We start from the raw sequence: 15,683 nt of genomic DNA, 5'->3' as shown, positions 1-15,683 counted from the left end.
CCTCTACTTATCAATAACCGAGGAAGCACTTGCCGCGGTGCTCGTTAGAGAAGAAGGGAAGACCCAACAACCCGTTTACTTCGTGAGCAGGGTCCTCCAAGGACCAGAATTGAAATACAGCAAACTGGAAAAACTGGCGCTGGCACTCCTAATCTCTTCCCGAAGGTTAAGACAATACTTCCAGAGCCATCGTATAGTCGTAAGGACGGATCAGGCGATTCGCCAAGTGCTGCAAAAACCTGACTTGGCCGGTAGGATGATGACCTGGGCCATCGAGCTTTCCCAATACGACCTACAATATGAACCCCGACATGCAATCAAAGCCCAGGCAATGGCAGACTTTCTGGTAGAAGTGACGGGGGAGCCCCCCAAGGAAACGGGCACACGGTGGAGGCTCCACGTTAACGGGGCCTCCAACCAAACGTTCGGGGGAGCAGGGGTCATCCTAGAAAGCCCTGTAGGGGTCATCTATGAGCAATCGACTAAGTTCGAGTTTCCAGTGTCGAACAACCAAGCAGAATACAAAGCTCTCTTGGGCAGACTAATACTAGCTCGGGAAGTCGGAGCGACAAAGGTCGAAGTATGCAGCGACTCACAAGTTGTCACCTCACAGGTGAACGGAAGCTACCAAGCCCGGGACCTCCTCCTGCAAAAATACTTGGAAAAGGTTAAAGAAATAACGAGTCAGTTCCAGGAGGTCATCATCCAACACGTCCCACGAGAAAGGAACACACGGGCGGACCTCCTGTCCAAGCTGGCGAGCACAAAGCCAGGGTCGGGTAACCGGTCCCTTATCCAAGGCATGGTGAAGGAACCGACGGTCGCCCTCCACTTGACGAAGTCGAGCCCCTCATGGCTAGACCCCATCACCAACTTCCTGGAACTCGGCAAGTCGCCTGAAGATGAGAAAGCAGCCAAAACCTTAAGAAGAGAGGTGGCTAGGTACGCAATCATACAGGGACAGCTATTCAAAAAGGGACTCAGCCAGCCCCTATTGAAGTGTTTGCACCCCGACCAGACAGACTATGTGCTTAGAAAAGTCCACGAGGGGTGTTGCGGACACCACATCGGGGGCAAAGCCCTAGCAAGGAAGCTCATCTGAGCAGGATACTACTGGCCGACAATGATGAAGGACTCAAAGGAATTTGTTAAAAAATGCATAAAGTGTCAACAAAACGCCAACTTCCACAAGGCACCGGCCTCCGAGCTAAACTCTCTGACGACTACTCGACCTTTCGCACAATGGGGAATCGACCTCCTGGGGCCTTTTCCGGTCGGCCCAGGACAAGTCAAATACCTCATTGTCGCCATTGACTACTACACCAAATGGGTGGAGGCTAAACCGCTGGCTACGATATCGTCCTCCAACTGTCGGAAGTTCATGTGGAGGCAGGTGATAACCCGTTTCGGTATCCCGGAGGTCGTTATCTCAGACAACGGGACCCAGTTCACGGACAAGAAGTTCATGGAGTTCCTCTCTGGCCTAGGGATAAAGCAGAAGTTCTCCTCGGTAGAACATCCCCAAACAAACGGGCAGGTAGAAGCTGCAAACAAGGTCATCCTTCTTGGTCTAAAGAAGCGCCTAGACAATAAGAAAGGAACATGGGCTGACGAACTCGCCTCCGTCCTATGGTCTTACCGGACAACTGAGCAAAGCGCTACGGGGGAAACTCCCTTTCGCCTAACATACGGGGTCGATGCGGTAATACCCGTCGAAATCGACGAACCGAGCCCCCGACTACTACTCGCGGGCATGAGCGAAGCGGTCGAAAAGGACCTGGTTGAGGAAACAAGGGAAATGGCTCACCTATCAGAAACGACGCTGAAACAAAGAATAGCCCTGCGTTACAACGCAAAAGTCCTCAAACGAGATTTTGAGGAAAGGGACCTCGTCCTGCGACGCAACAACATCGGCATCCCGACCCCAGGGGAAGGCAAGCTGGCGGTAAATTGGGAAGGTCCCTACAGGGTAAGGGAAGTACTCGGCAAAGGCGCTTACAAGCTAGAAAGACTCGACGGCAAGGAAATACCCAGAACATGGAATACGGGTAGCCTAAGAAGGTTCTACTCATGACCAGACGACTCGCCGACCTGAGAACCCAAGCAAATTGTAAATACTCGCCTTGTTCGCATGATGATCTATCTTTTTATTTTATCAAATACTCGCCATATTGATTAATTTGTTTAGCTAACGACTAACTCATACTTGCCAAAAATTTTCGTACTTGTCCACTACTTTCCCACGTGCGCCGCACACGAGCGCCCCTAAAACGGCAGACCGGGACTGATCACCCCGGGGCCATCTTCCTCACGGCCAAAGCCAACTACGACGACAACACGACCACGGCGATCCAAGCCATAACAAACATAAAACGGGAAAAACGGGCACGAGCCCACCCCCAAAAGAAACAACGACAGCAAATATAGCAAACGGCAACTCGGCCAAACGACTAAATAAGCATAACTTACAAAGAGTCAAAACAAAAACGAGCAATAAGTTGTTCAGCAAATGCATTACAAAATATCCTAAGTTACAAGACCTCACTTCTTCGGCATGTCAACAATCTTTCCGTCCTGGATAGTCTTGAAAACACCAATTGACGACATGTCGAAATCAGGAGCTGCGATCTTTAGCTGAGCCTTCAGGGCATCTTCGGTCGTCGAGATGGCGTTCTTCCCTTACTCCCTGGTCACCTTAAGCTTCTTCTTAAGCTCTGCGGCTTCGGCTTTAGCGGTTTTCGCCTCTGAGACGGCCTGCTCCCGCTCTTTCTCCAAGGCGGCAACCCGACCCTGAGCGGCATTCAGCTGACCCTCCAAGGTCATCTCACGCTCAAGAAGCTGGGCCACGGTCTCATCGGACGCCTTCAACCTCTCCGCAACAAATGACGCTTTCTCCTCAGCAGCGCTAAGCTTTCCCCCCATCTCGGACAGCTGACCCTGGAGAAGCTCAACTTGGGCCTTGAAGTCATTGTTCGCCTTAACAGAGGACTCAAGCTTCCTCCGGAGCGCCTCCATCCCCGATAACTCGAATTCAGCCTTCCGAGCTATCACGGCCCCATGAAGCAAGGTGCGGTACATCCACCTCGCCTGCCCAGACAGCTCGGTCTCGTGAAAATGCTCCTCGGTCCCGGGTATCAACTGTGAGTCAATAAACTTGGTAGCATCAAAGTTCCTTTCCATTATGGTAAGGGCCCCTTCCGGGCTGGAAGACATCCTTCGCTTCTTGGGAGTATGGATGAGCTCCACGTCACTATCCGGCTGGGGGGTGAGAGACGCGTGCCCTCCAGCGGGCCCTTCCTCATGAGTAGGGGAAGCCTGGACCCCTTCAGCCTGTTTCCCCGACACGTCGACATCCTGGGGAGAAGGCACAGCCTGATTCTCCTTCTCCCCTGAAGGACCCTCCGACTTACCGGCATCCTTCTCTTCGGAATTCTCGTCGTCACTTGCTTCAAAAAAGGTCTTCATTAGATTCTCAAGACCAGTCACGGTGGCAAACATTTCCACTGCAACAAACAACAGGCGCATTAGTCGTTAGATCGGGAAAAGAAAAACAACAACAAAGAAACATAAGCAAACAACTCACGAATATAGCTCCTGGCGGCCTCCCGTTCACCCATAAGAAGATGACCAAATCCAATCAGGGACACGAGGAGAGTGGAAGTTGAGCTCATAAATACGCTCATGGGGGGCAGGGACAATGGCCTCGTAGTTGGCCTCCTCGTCAGTCCCCCCACACAAGTAGCTGGCTTGCCGGAACTCGGTCAACTCCTCCAAATCCATTTGGTTGGGCGAACTCCTGATATCGTCAGTCACCCAGGCGTACGGGTCGTAGGCCGCGCCAGATCCAGAAGACCGGGAAACAATGCGAGGCATACCTACATCGGGGTACCACTCTGTTAGACTATGAGGTCGGGAGTCCACAAAAACCCAGAAACTACGCCTTTTCAAACTCATGGCCAAGAACAGTCAAAAACTACGCCTATCACGCAAATCACCCAAAACCTACCCAGGAATGGTACCCCTCCCTTAATTCGTCTACCCCACCATTGGAAGGCCATTCGGCTAAAGTAAACCAAGCATGCAACAATCGCAAACAACAACTACGCAGCAGTAAAATATAGCATAAACACAAGGGAAGAGGAAGCAGAAATTACCTGAGTTGGTTGCAGGAACTTGAGAGGAAAAAGAAGGCACGAGAAGGCTTGAACAGGGAATTTTGGATATCAGGGAGAGAGGAAAGTGAAAATGGCAAGGGTAGGAGAAAAAGAGAAAGAAACTGTTTAAAAACCACCACAAGGAGCGCGAAAAGAGATAGGGACAAAATGGTATTTACGCACGGGGTTTTAACCCATTATGAGCATTTAACGCTCAGCACGAAGAACGAAGCGGCGAACGAACGACTCAGCAGACCAAGGGACACGCGCACAAGAAACGCGCCTCTCCCACGGCCAGCCGACTCGGCGACAACACACGAACAAGGACATCACACACCACCGATCGCCTCACGACCATCACTGGCGCGTCGGGGGCACTGTTACGGCCCTGGACTCCCGCGGGTCAACCCGACCCGAGCTCCACCCGGCCCGACCACATACCTCTCAACCGACCCGGACACGCGTCCTGTACGGCTCTCTCACAGCTATGGGACTGCGTCCTTGGGAATCTGGGCCTGCCCTCCAGAGGGGCCTAATACTGACATGTATATAAGGGGAAGACTGGCTCTTCCCCCGAGGTACGTCATATCCCTACACTACACTTACTCCACCTGCACGTATTCTGACAATAGCGTTGGAGTGTCTTTGCAGGTGACATCCCCCCCCTCACACAAAGTGCTCGGGACCTCGCGCTTCCGGACTGGAAGACCGTGATCAGACGAGCCCCTTCCTTCATCCCTGAACCTGACCTGAACCGTCCGGTAACCGACCTACCGAACATTGGCGCCGTCTGTGGGGACTCGTCCATGGACTTCGTATTTTTATTGATGTAGTCTAACAGAAATTTGTTGGTGCGTAAACTGGATCTGCTACAGACGTGGAACCAATGGTCGAAAACTACTTACGCACTACGGGATTCTACCACGTATCTAGGATTGAGGTGATAAGATGATTTCACCCCTTATTAGCTGCTCTGGTTGAAAGGTGGAGGCTGGAAACTCACACTTTTGTATTGCCGGTGGGTGAGGTTACAGTGACATTGGAAGATTTCACTCATATTTTTGGCCTACCTATTGATGGAGAGCCTGTGAGTCGATGGACTGATAGTAGTAGCGACTTCCTGCAGAGTCAAAGCATCGCAATATTCGGTAGTGAACCAGTAGCCAGTCAATCTTCAAAATCCTATATAAAGCTGGGTTGGGTTCGACGTATCAGAGACGCGGAGCCGTCGGACACTGAAGAGTCCATTAGGAGATACGTCAGATGTCAGATTTTTTATATGTTAGGGTCGACCCTATTCGCGGATAAGTCGACCGCATACGCCCACGCGAAGTATCTACCATTGCTTCGCGATTTCGAGCGGATCCATACTTATAGTTGGTGGTCAACATGTCTCACACATCTTTACAGAGCACTATGTCGTGTATCACAATATGATACAAAGGAGATGGATGGCCCTTTTAATCTGTTGTTTGTTTGGGCATGGGAGCGAATGCCATGTATTGCACTCGTACCGAGACATACCCTTCCACCTGCTAAGATACCAGTTGCCATGAGGTAATAATTCTTAGTTTAGTCATGCGTTATATTCACTATGCATGTTTTATTTACGGTTACTTATGTAAATTTTTTCAATGTATCATATTTCAGGTGGAGTCATTCAGAACGGACCACAGTGTAGTTATCGAAGACCGTAGCGAGATTTAGGCATGATATAGACTACATGGAAGAGGTAAAAATTTATTGTTCTTGTGATTCCTAGTTCCAAACGTTAATGTTAGGATTCTAATATAGCAATAATATATGGCGGTTTGAGTGGCGGTCATACGAAAGATTGATCATACCCGACGAGTTACATGGACATCTTGAGGTGTGTGGCACTTTTCCGCGTAAAAAGTTCATTTAACCGATAATATGTTGCTCGGATCAGCGCCACCACAGGTAGATTACGGGCACCCTTCAACACTGAGTTAATGCACTCGACAAGGTTCATCGTCATATGGCCCCATCGATGTCCCTCGTCGAATGCCAATACCCAATGTCTGAGCCCAATGGCATTGCACCACCTGGCATATGCCTCGCCTCGCTCTTCCAACCTCTTATAGTTGATGTTGTACTCCTCCACCGTTCTTGAATACCCTATATTGACAACAAGTTTTTGCAAGTGAGGGACTTTGAATGCCCTTAGGAAGTTGCTGTCGATGTGCTTTATACAAAATATCCACCATGCTCTTGGAGGTTGCCAGTCACCTCCGGAACGATTTACTGCTGCCCGGATTGACTCATGTCGGTCTGAGATTATACCCACACCATCCTTTCTAACAATATGCATCCGCAGATTCCTGAGAAAGAAGTGCCACGCATCAGCTGTCTCCCCTTCCACCAAGGCAAAAGCGATAGGCACAATGTTCTGATTCTCATCTTGTGCAACAGCAACCAGAAGTGTATCTTTGTATTTTCTGTATAGGTGTGTGCCGTCAACCTGAACTAGGGAATTGCAATGCCTGAACGCCCTAATGCATGGATTGAAACTCCAAAATACGCGATGAAGTATTTTTACATCGTGCGCCTCCTCATTCCAGTTGTACAGTGGTCGTGTTTCTATTTGGACAGTTGAACCAGGCATCTTCTAAACCATGACTGAGAGCCACCATGCAAAGCTTGTTAAGAATCCTCCCAACCACCGAAAACTTTGGCTATGGACTTCTGCTTTGCCAACCAAGCCTTTTGGTAACTGATGGTATAGTTGAACCTTGACTGGACTTTCGCTATTATAGATTTCACCTTGATGGACGGGTCAGTCTCGACCAATGGCCTTATAGCCTCAGCAACTATATTCGAGTCCAACTTGGAATGATCCTGTGAAATCATTCCCATTGTGCACATGTGCCTACCGTTGTATCTGCGTATCTCCCAACAACTTTTTTTCTGTATCAAGCTGGCTTGGATAAGCCAGTCGCACCCACACCCATACATCTTGCATTTTGCATAGAATGTCTGTGGCTCAGACTCATACACATCGTAGTCAACTGCTCTAGAGATAGTGTAACTTCTAATTGCTGCGACGACCGACTTTCTAGAATTGTATTCCATTCCAATCTGGAACTCTCCGTCCTCAGGATCAGCAACACCTACAGAAAGCAAAAATCATCGTTCATTAATCAATCCAAAGTATAATGAATAAAAACGTATTATTCAGTCATCACGTACCTATGTTTGCATATTCGGGAAATTCCGGTGTATGCATGGCGTCGAGATCCAAGTCACCCATGAACGGTGGAACATTCATCGGTTGACTGCTCGAGGGATGAACCACTACATTCTCCGCTACTGCCTCAACTCCCACATCACCATCCTCGTCTTTGTCGCCGGCTTCATAAGTGGCTTTGAAGTCTTCTTCGCTGTCACTATTCATTCCTTCGTATATTGCAGCTCTATCATCCTCTATATCTAAATCATTTTGAGTCCCTTCTGCCTCTACGTTTTCAAACTCAACATATAGCTCAATCTATGGTTGTCGCATCTGAGTCTACCGGTGAATTTGGAACATATTTTGCATACTTGTTTCGTTAGTGATCGGCATGATATCAAACTGTATTAGACCACCAAAAACTACAATAGAATTCTGGTACAGAATTTTGCTCACTCTCAATAACATACCATTCTCCATGCTTTGACAGAGACCGTTCTGAAGCTCCATTAACATCATGGTGCATGGAACCACAAACGAAAACGGATTCTGGCACACAAACCTCACTCCCTCATGAGTATTCCATATTATCTCACCGTTGCGATACACTACCAAATTTGCGGTACCCTCCATTACACTACCAACACTCAGGCTGCGTTTGTTTACAGAGACAGGACACTAAAACAGGAACTCTGAGATACAAAATCGTGTTTGGCAGAGGAGACATGGACAGAGACAATGTGTCCAAAGACACTGAATTAGTGTATTTTGTGTCCATCTTGACAGGAAGGACACGGAGACACTAACAAGAGACACAACTTATTTTTTATTTTTTTCATTATTCTTGTTAATTTTTCATAATTATATTTTTTATTGTTATATTTTTCATCTCAAATTTTTTGAATGAAAAAATGAAAATAAATTGAATTTTCACAATTTGTTCTAGTTTATCACCAAATAGAATACAAGAACACAAAATTTTGTGTCTCTGTCCATCAGTGTCTTGTCCTATCCTGTTCTCAGTGTCTTGTCTTGTTCTGTTCTTAGAAACAAACGCAGCCTCAAAGACCACTCAAAGCACACTCTTATTCAGAATGAAAATGGTATCGAGCTTTGCCTTATATAGAGGTCAGCATTCAACACGCCCCCCACGTGCTGCCAGCTTCAACCAACCAGGCGTCGCCACGTGTCAGCACACCCCAACGTGGTGACTTAGCACGCCCCCCACGTGCTGTCTGGTTCAACCAACCAGGCCTCGCCGGCGTGCTGACTCAGCACGCCCCCCATGTGCTACCAATTTCAGTCAACCAGCCGTTGCCACGTGTGCTCCACGTCCCTGCATGATGAATGTAACACGCCCCCTGCGTGGTGCGCCTCTCACCTGACACGTCCACCAAAGTGTAAATACGCTCCCTTAATCCATTTCTAACCAAAACACCATCATTTACTCCATAACAAAATTCTTGAGCCAATTTATGCTTTATATGTAAAAAGGTAAAATACTACAACTCATAGCGATTTATACAAAAAAAAAATTGTATACATACTTAAGCAAATCTCACTTATTGTAATTGTATAATTTTAAATCTCAATTAATTTAATAATATAATTTGTTCATACTGATACAGTATGAAATATGAAATGTAGTTTTATTCGTACAGTGATTTAATTTTTGTACCAACAATAAAATAGCTCACGAGAAATGGCATGCGTGGTTATTATGCCGGAAGCCCGGAACCAATTTGCACACGCGAAAGTGATCTAAAACATTCATATTCTATTGTGCTATAAAAAAATCTGTAAAAAATAATGTACTATAAAAAAGCAATTACCAAATATATTCATAAAATAATCTTCCTGCAATATGCTATACTTATATGTCCACACACCACTCGCACAATTATATTATTTAGTATTATTTTTAATGATAAAATTTTATTACTTATGACTCTATTGTTATATATGATTAATCTTATATTTATTTTGTCTTTTTTAATAAAATCAATAATTCATATTATAACAAAATTACAATAAAAAATTTAATAAAAAATTAAAATATGAAAAACAAGTATTAAAAGTGATTAAAAAAATTATGGAGAAAACCAACAACCCTAAATGTACGTTGAGTGAACGGAGAAACTATAATTTTTTATTTCAAGTGAACGGCCTTTTGGGATACAAAATCACTTCTGCGTTCAGAGAAGAAAAGTTGTTGCCAAACATCAAAGAACAACGTTCAAAGAACTTAAACGCACTTCTATCCTCTCTAACGTGGTTGCCAAACACACCCGTAGTAGTATTAATGTTTGATACAATTTTCAAAATTAAATTGTAACTTTGTAAGAAGCTATTTAGGAGCTTATAGAGAAGTTAAAAAAAAAAACTTCTCTCATAATATTACTATTTTTTATCACATTTCTATAAAATAAACATTTTTAGAACTAAAAATCCAAATACAAAATAACTTATTTATAAGTTATTTTTAATATAGTCATTTATTGTTTAAGCTATTTTTTAAAAGTAATTTAATTAAGCTGTTTATTCAAATGAGCCTAAATTACACTACCTAGTATTTTTTTTTTTTGAAACCAAGCAAGCACAACACATTAAAGTTGAGCAAAAACAAACAACCATAAAATAGTAGCATACAAAAGAAATCAATCCTCCGGCATCTCCGGCATTGCCATCAACACCCAAAAGGATTACTTCCATTCCACTCTTTATAGCTCAAAAATGTCCTGGTTTGAATGATCTCAACACCTGCTCTTTTATTATTGAAGATTCTGGCATTACGTTCCAACCAGATGTTCTAAATCACTGCAAAGAACGCAGTTAGCCACGTCTTCTGCTCTTGTTTCCTATTGTGCAGGCCGATCCAACTCTCAAACAGTTCTTTCATGGTTTCAGGAACCGCCCATACTCTACCAAAAGACCTCAACCAAGTGCACCACACCTGCCATGTGAACTCACAAAGAAGGAATAAATGCTCAACAGATTCTATCTCCTTGTTACACAGTACACAAATATTATCACTATGAATAGCAACACCTAATTTAGTCAGCCTTTCCTTGGTATTAACTCTACCAACTAACACAAACCATCCAAAAAGCTCAATTCTCGGAGGTACCAAACCTCGCCAAAGTGATCTTGTGAAGCTATAGCTCGTGATCTCGTCCGACAGCGTCTCCGATTGTATGACCTGCATAAAAGAGTTAGTAGAAAAGACACATTTATTATCAAACTTCCACACAACATTGTCCTCGCTCCCAGATGACAACTGTACAGGACTTAACCTCTCATGAAACTAATGGACAAGGTTCAGCTCCCATTGGAACAATTCCCTCCTCCATTGAAAATTTCATATCCACACTAGGCCATCCCAGAATCTGCAATCCCCAATGACAGATCCTTGTTGGCTTAAAATAGAGAAGAGTCTTGGAAAGCTCACTTTCAGAGGGCCACCTTGAACCCAGTTATCTTCCCAAAACCGGGTTTTCCTACCATTTCCAACTTCCATCGCCAGGCCACTAACCATTTTCTCTTGAATCCGTTGGTCTTTTATATTCAACTGACATATGTCTTTCCAGGGCCCTCCTTGTACCGGTAAGGTCTGATCTGCTAATCGGACATTAGGATTCAACTTGTTACATGAACAAACAATCTTCTTCTACAACGGGCAATCCTCCTTTGAGAACCGCCACCACCACTTAAACAAGAGCGCTGCATTTCTAAGCACTGCATCCCCAACCCCCAAGCCCCCTGCCTTTTTTGGAGCCTGGACCAGCTCCCACTTGACCAAAGGTATGCCATAGTTACCGTCCTCCTTGCACCACATAAAGTTCCTTTGTAATGCAATCAGCTTGTCAGCCACCGCCTTCGGCATCTTATACAAACTTAAGTAATATATGGGCAGGCTATTCAGTACCGCTTTGATGAGGACAAGCTTACCTGCTTTATTTAGAACCTTCGCTTTCCATAAGCTGAGCTTCTGTTCCACCTTCTTTATGATTGGTTTCAAGTCTTTACCAGGCACGGATTTGCTCCTAAAGAGATCCCGAGGTATTTAACAGGCAAGACAGCTTGCTTGCACCCCAGTAGGCCACACACATGACCAACCCATCCTTGCTCACAATTTACCGAGATCAGATTCGATTTGTCAAAATTAATGCTCACCCCAGACATCAGCTCGAAACACCGCAACAGCCTCTTATAGTTTACAATTGTCTTAGTCTCCGGTGGGCAAAACAGAATGGTATCATCTGCAAATTGGAGGTACGACAATTCAATATGATCTCCTCCGACCAGGAGCGGAGCAATGCGCCTGTTCCTTACGGCTTCCCCAAACATTCTATGCAAAACGTCGACAACTATTACAAACAGAAGTAGAGAAAGGGGGTCCCCTTGCCTGAGTCCCATCTCCATCTTGAACGGTTTGGATGGTGACCCGTTTACCAGGACTGACATAGTAGCCGTACTAACACACTCCTTCACCCAACTTCTTCACCTTTGGCCGAAGCCCATCTTATGTAACACAATATCCACAAAACTCCATCTTACTCTATCATAAGATTTTTGAAAATCCAGCTTGATAATAGCCGCTATCTTTTTTCGCGTCTTCAGCCAATGAACCGTCTCACATGCTATGAGCGCACCATCATGAATTTTTTTACCCTTGACAAACGCAGTCTGAGTTTCTCCTACCAACCCCGGCATAACTGATCTCATCCTTCTCACCAACACCTTCGATATCACTTTATACACACACCCCACCATACTAATCGGCCGGAAGTCCTTAACCTCCTTTGCACCTTCAAATTTTGGGGCTAGCGTCACCCAGGTGACATTCACATCCGTTGGTAGCTTAGCACTTTGGAAGAACCCCAGCACCGCTGCAATGAATTCATGACCAATGTCCTCCCAGCATTTCTTTATGAAGTTCATATTGTACCCATCATTCCAAGGGGCCTTAGAAGATTCGCAGTCCCACACTGCCTCCTTGATTTCCTCTTCCGAAGGCAAAACTTCCAAGGCTTCCGCCTCAGCTCTATGAATCTGTTTCACCAAACCATCCCTGACACCAATCCTCGGAGCGTATTCCTGGCGATATAGATCCTTGTAAAACCGCCTAATTGCCCCTTTTATTCTTGCCTGATTCCGTACAACTCGTCCATGAATCATCAGAGCATCTATCCTATTATTCCTTCTTCTGGTCGAGGCAATGTTATGAAAGTACCTGGTGTTCTTATCCATGTTAGCAGCATGCTGGGATCGAGACATCTGTTTCCAGTGGATTTTCTTCCTAATGTACCATTTTTCACAAAAGCTCACCAGCGCTCTCCTTCTAGCCTCCGTTGTACCATCATAGAACCCATCACTAACTAGATTGTCCAGCTTTTTGATCTCCTCCTCAAACCTTTGCAGTCTCTTGTCCATGTCACTAAAGTTCTCCTTATGCCATTGCCGCAGTGGTATTGTTAAAGCCTTTAGTTTACATGTGAACTGAGCATCTCCCAATCCTCTCCATTCATTTTTCACCATCCTTAGAAAGCCCTCATGCATAAACCAGGAATCTAGGCTTCTGAAAGGTCTCGGGCCCCCTCCTACTCTAGAACCTTCCACAATCAACGGGCAGTGATCGGACAATCCCCTTGGACTACCGATTAGTCGAATATCCGGAAACTTCTCAGTCCATTCAATATTGACCAACACCCTATCAATCTGACTGCATGATCTACCTCTGAACCAAGTGTACTTCCTATCAGTAAGAGCTAAATCCATCAACTGCATGTCATGCACCCACCTCTTAAACTCTTCTGATGATGCCGGCAAACTAGTCACCCCTTTGCGATCCTCAACTTGCAAAATTTCATTAAAGTCCTCAAAAAGTAGAAAGGAACCTGGCACAAACCAGCAACATAGCTCAGTTCTTCCCACACCACCCACTTCTCCTCCCTCCCATGCGCCCCGTACATCAAACAAAAAGCACAAAGAAAGTTAGTCTTTGTTAAAACTCCTTCAACGCACAATCACATCTCTCCTTTATAGCAATTACGTACTTTGAATGCTACATCATCCCAAATCAATTACAGACCTCCAGCCGTCCCAACAGACTCCACAAACTCCCAACCCACAGTACTATGTCCCCATATTCGTACAATATCATATTTAGTAAGCACCTCTCTTTTTGTTTCAATCAATCCTAGCATGTTCAAGTTATACTTTTGCTTTAATGATTTCACCATGCCCAATTTTCCGTCTCCCCTCCTAATATTCCAACAGCTCACAATCATTTAAACAAATTCTTACTCACCTTAGTCTTATTCTTTGGCCGACTCCTTCTCGCCTTTTTTTTTTGCTTTGCCACCTTTCTCTTCGCTGCTATTTCTTCATTTTGTGCTTGCAAAATGCCCATAATATCTTCTTCGACATCGTACAGCACATTGCCCGATTCCACTGCCAGTGCCCAGGTTGCTTCATTTTCCTGCATCTGCTGTTCCTGTGTTACGTTGTATTCATCTCCCCCTGAATGCTGCCCTATCTCTGTTTCAGGCTCTTCCCCAGCCAGCAAGGTTTCCTCACCGTTAGCCACCTCCTGTCTTCCCACATCGATTGCTCGGTTCGCTATCAACTTCCTCTCCTTTCCGATTGCCCGTTCTAGGCTGCTCACTGGGGAACTCGCACAAGGAGTCATGCCCGCAATTCCCCCCGCCTGGTCCAATGGCTCCCGCGTCACCCCCAACCTCCCCAACGACAGTCCCCTCCACGATCGGGTTCGATCCCTCCAGATCAGCCATGCAGTGTCGGGTCCCAGCTACCAGTGGTTCTGAATCGCTGGGTCTCACCTCCCCTGTGTCTCCGTCAACATCCTCAAGGGCCCCTGGCCAACCACGCAAGGCACAAAGCGGCGCTCCCATCAACAAAACCATTGGAGCCTTCGTGACCCGCGGAGCACCCGACCGGCCGTGCCTTCAAGAGAGATAGCTCCAGGATCCCGTTCAGCCAAACCCCAACCCTGGTCTAGCCCATCAGCTGCCCCACACACCAACCGCTCCTCACAATTGAACCGCAGCCCACTTGTCTTGTGTTTGGCTGTTGGGCCACTTGAAGGCAAGCCCAACTCACTCCCCTTAACGTTACAATTCACATCAAGGTAACACAATGATGGATGGCCCACATGATAAATAACATACGGTCTAGCATACCCTGTAAGATCCCCTTCTCCCCCAGTACCACAGACCTGCGTAACCGTTCTCTCAGACTCCCCCTCATTAGGCATCTCAAATCCCTTAGAATCTGCTTCTGTATTATCCTTGGTACAACTAACAGAATCTGTTTCATGCGTATCCTTTTTGAAATTCAAATAATCAACGTTAGCATCATTCAAAAACACATCTTCAATTACTATTCTATCCTTCCCATGTTCAGCCACCGTAGCACCATCAGGACCGCCGCTGGATCCCACTGCACCGCCACCTTCGTCGGGTCATTTCACAAAAATTTCAAACACAGCATTCCCAACTGAAATTTGCACCCACTCTCGATTGACATCAAACACGCCTGTATCAACTTGAAGCCTTCCAGTTCTAAATGATTCACCTTCTTCCGTGGGTATAGCACACTTAATCACGTCGTCCCACTGCCCTCCTATTTCCTTAAACGTTTCCGTCGACCATACATGTAGCAGGACGCCGTAGCACTCCAACCATACTCTGCGAGCCTCGCAGCGGTTCGACTCCTCCTATTTCGAGAGCCTATGGAAGAAATGCAACAAATTATCCGATTTGAAGGTAAAAGTTTCGTCGGTATGTTTCACGATATCAAAGATTAATAACACTTTAGACGCCCCGATCTCCCTGACATCCACAATGTGAGGGATATTTTTGCACACTATTTTCTTCAACGACCGTAAGTCCAGTGGTTTCACTACCTAGTATAACGAGAGATTTATGATATTTAGCGATAAAGTTCACGTAGTCATTACAACTTACAGCCATGATTGTTACCTTTTTTTTTTTACTAAAAATAGGAGACTCGAACTCGCAGCTTTTTAATTGAGTATGAAAAGATTATGTCATTTGAGTTATAACTCATTGGCAACCATGATTGTTACTTTGCTACACTTTATGTCGATATTGTATCAAAATTTGTTGGATTAAATATTTACTGCTAGACCACAAACTACGGGTGATATTATCACTTCCAAGATTGATAATATCATTTTTTGGAATATTTTTAAAATCATCCTTTATCATCATTAATTATTTTTCAAAAATTTATATTAATAACATAAAATAAAAAATTATTTTCGATTAAAATGTGACAACTTTCTCTCTCCGAAG

The 15,683-nt window shown here is 45.3% G+C and overlaps 2 protein-coding genes across 2 annotated transcripts; both read right to left on the bottom strand.

The window, feature by feature from the left end:
* Positions 6,007-6,780, bottom strand: LOC110269407. The gene has a single exon (XM_021117213.1). It carries the CDS (start codon positions 6,778-6,780, stop codon positions 6,007-6,009), a length of 774 nt encoding a protein of 257 aa, XP_020972872.1.
* Positions 6,555-7,506, bottom strand: LOC110269595. Its single transcript, XM_021117539.1, has one exon. The coding sequence runs from the start codon at positions 7,245-7,247 to the stop codon at positions 6,819-6,821; it is 429 nt and encodes a 142-aa protein (XP_020973198.1). The 5' UTR covers positions 7,248-7,506; the 3' UTR covers positions 6,555-6,818.

The sequence above is a fragment of the Arachis ipaensis genome, chromosome B03, assembly GCF_000816755.2.
Source record: "Arachis ipaensis cultivar K30076 chromosome B03, Araip1.1, whole genome shotgun sequence".
In the NCBI taxonomy this organism is placed as follows: Eukaryota; Viridiplantae; Streptophyta; class Magnoliopsida; order Fabales; family Fabaceae; genus Arachis; species Arachis ipaensis.
Note: the sequence above shows the minus strand (reverse complement) of the source record. Positions and strands in the feature narration are given on the sequence as shown.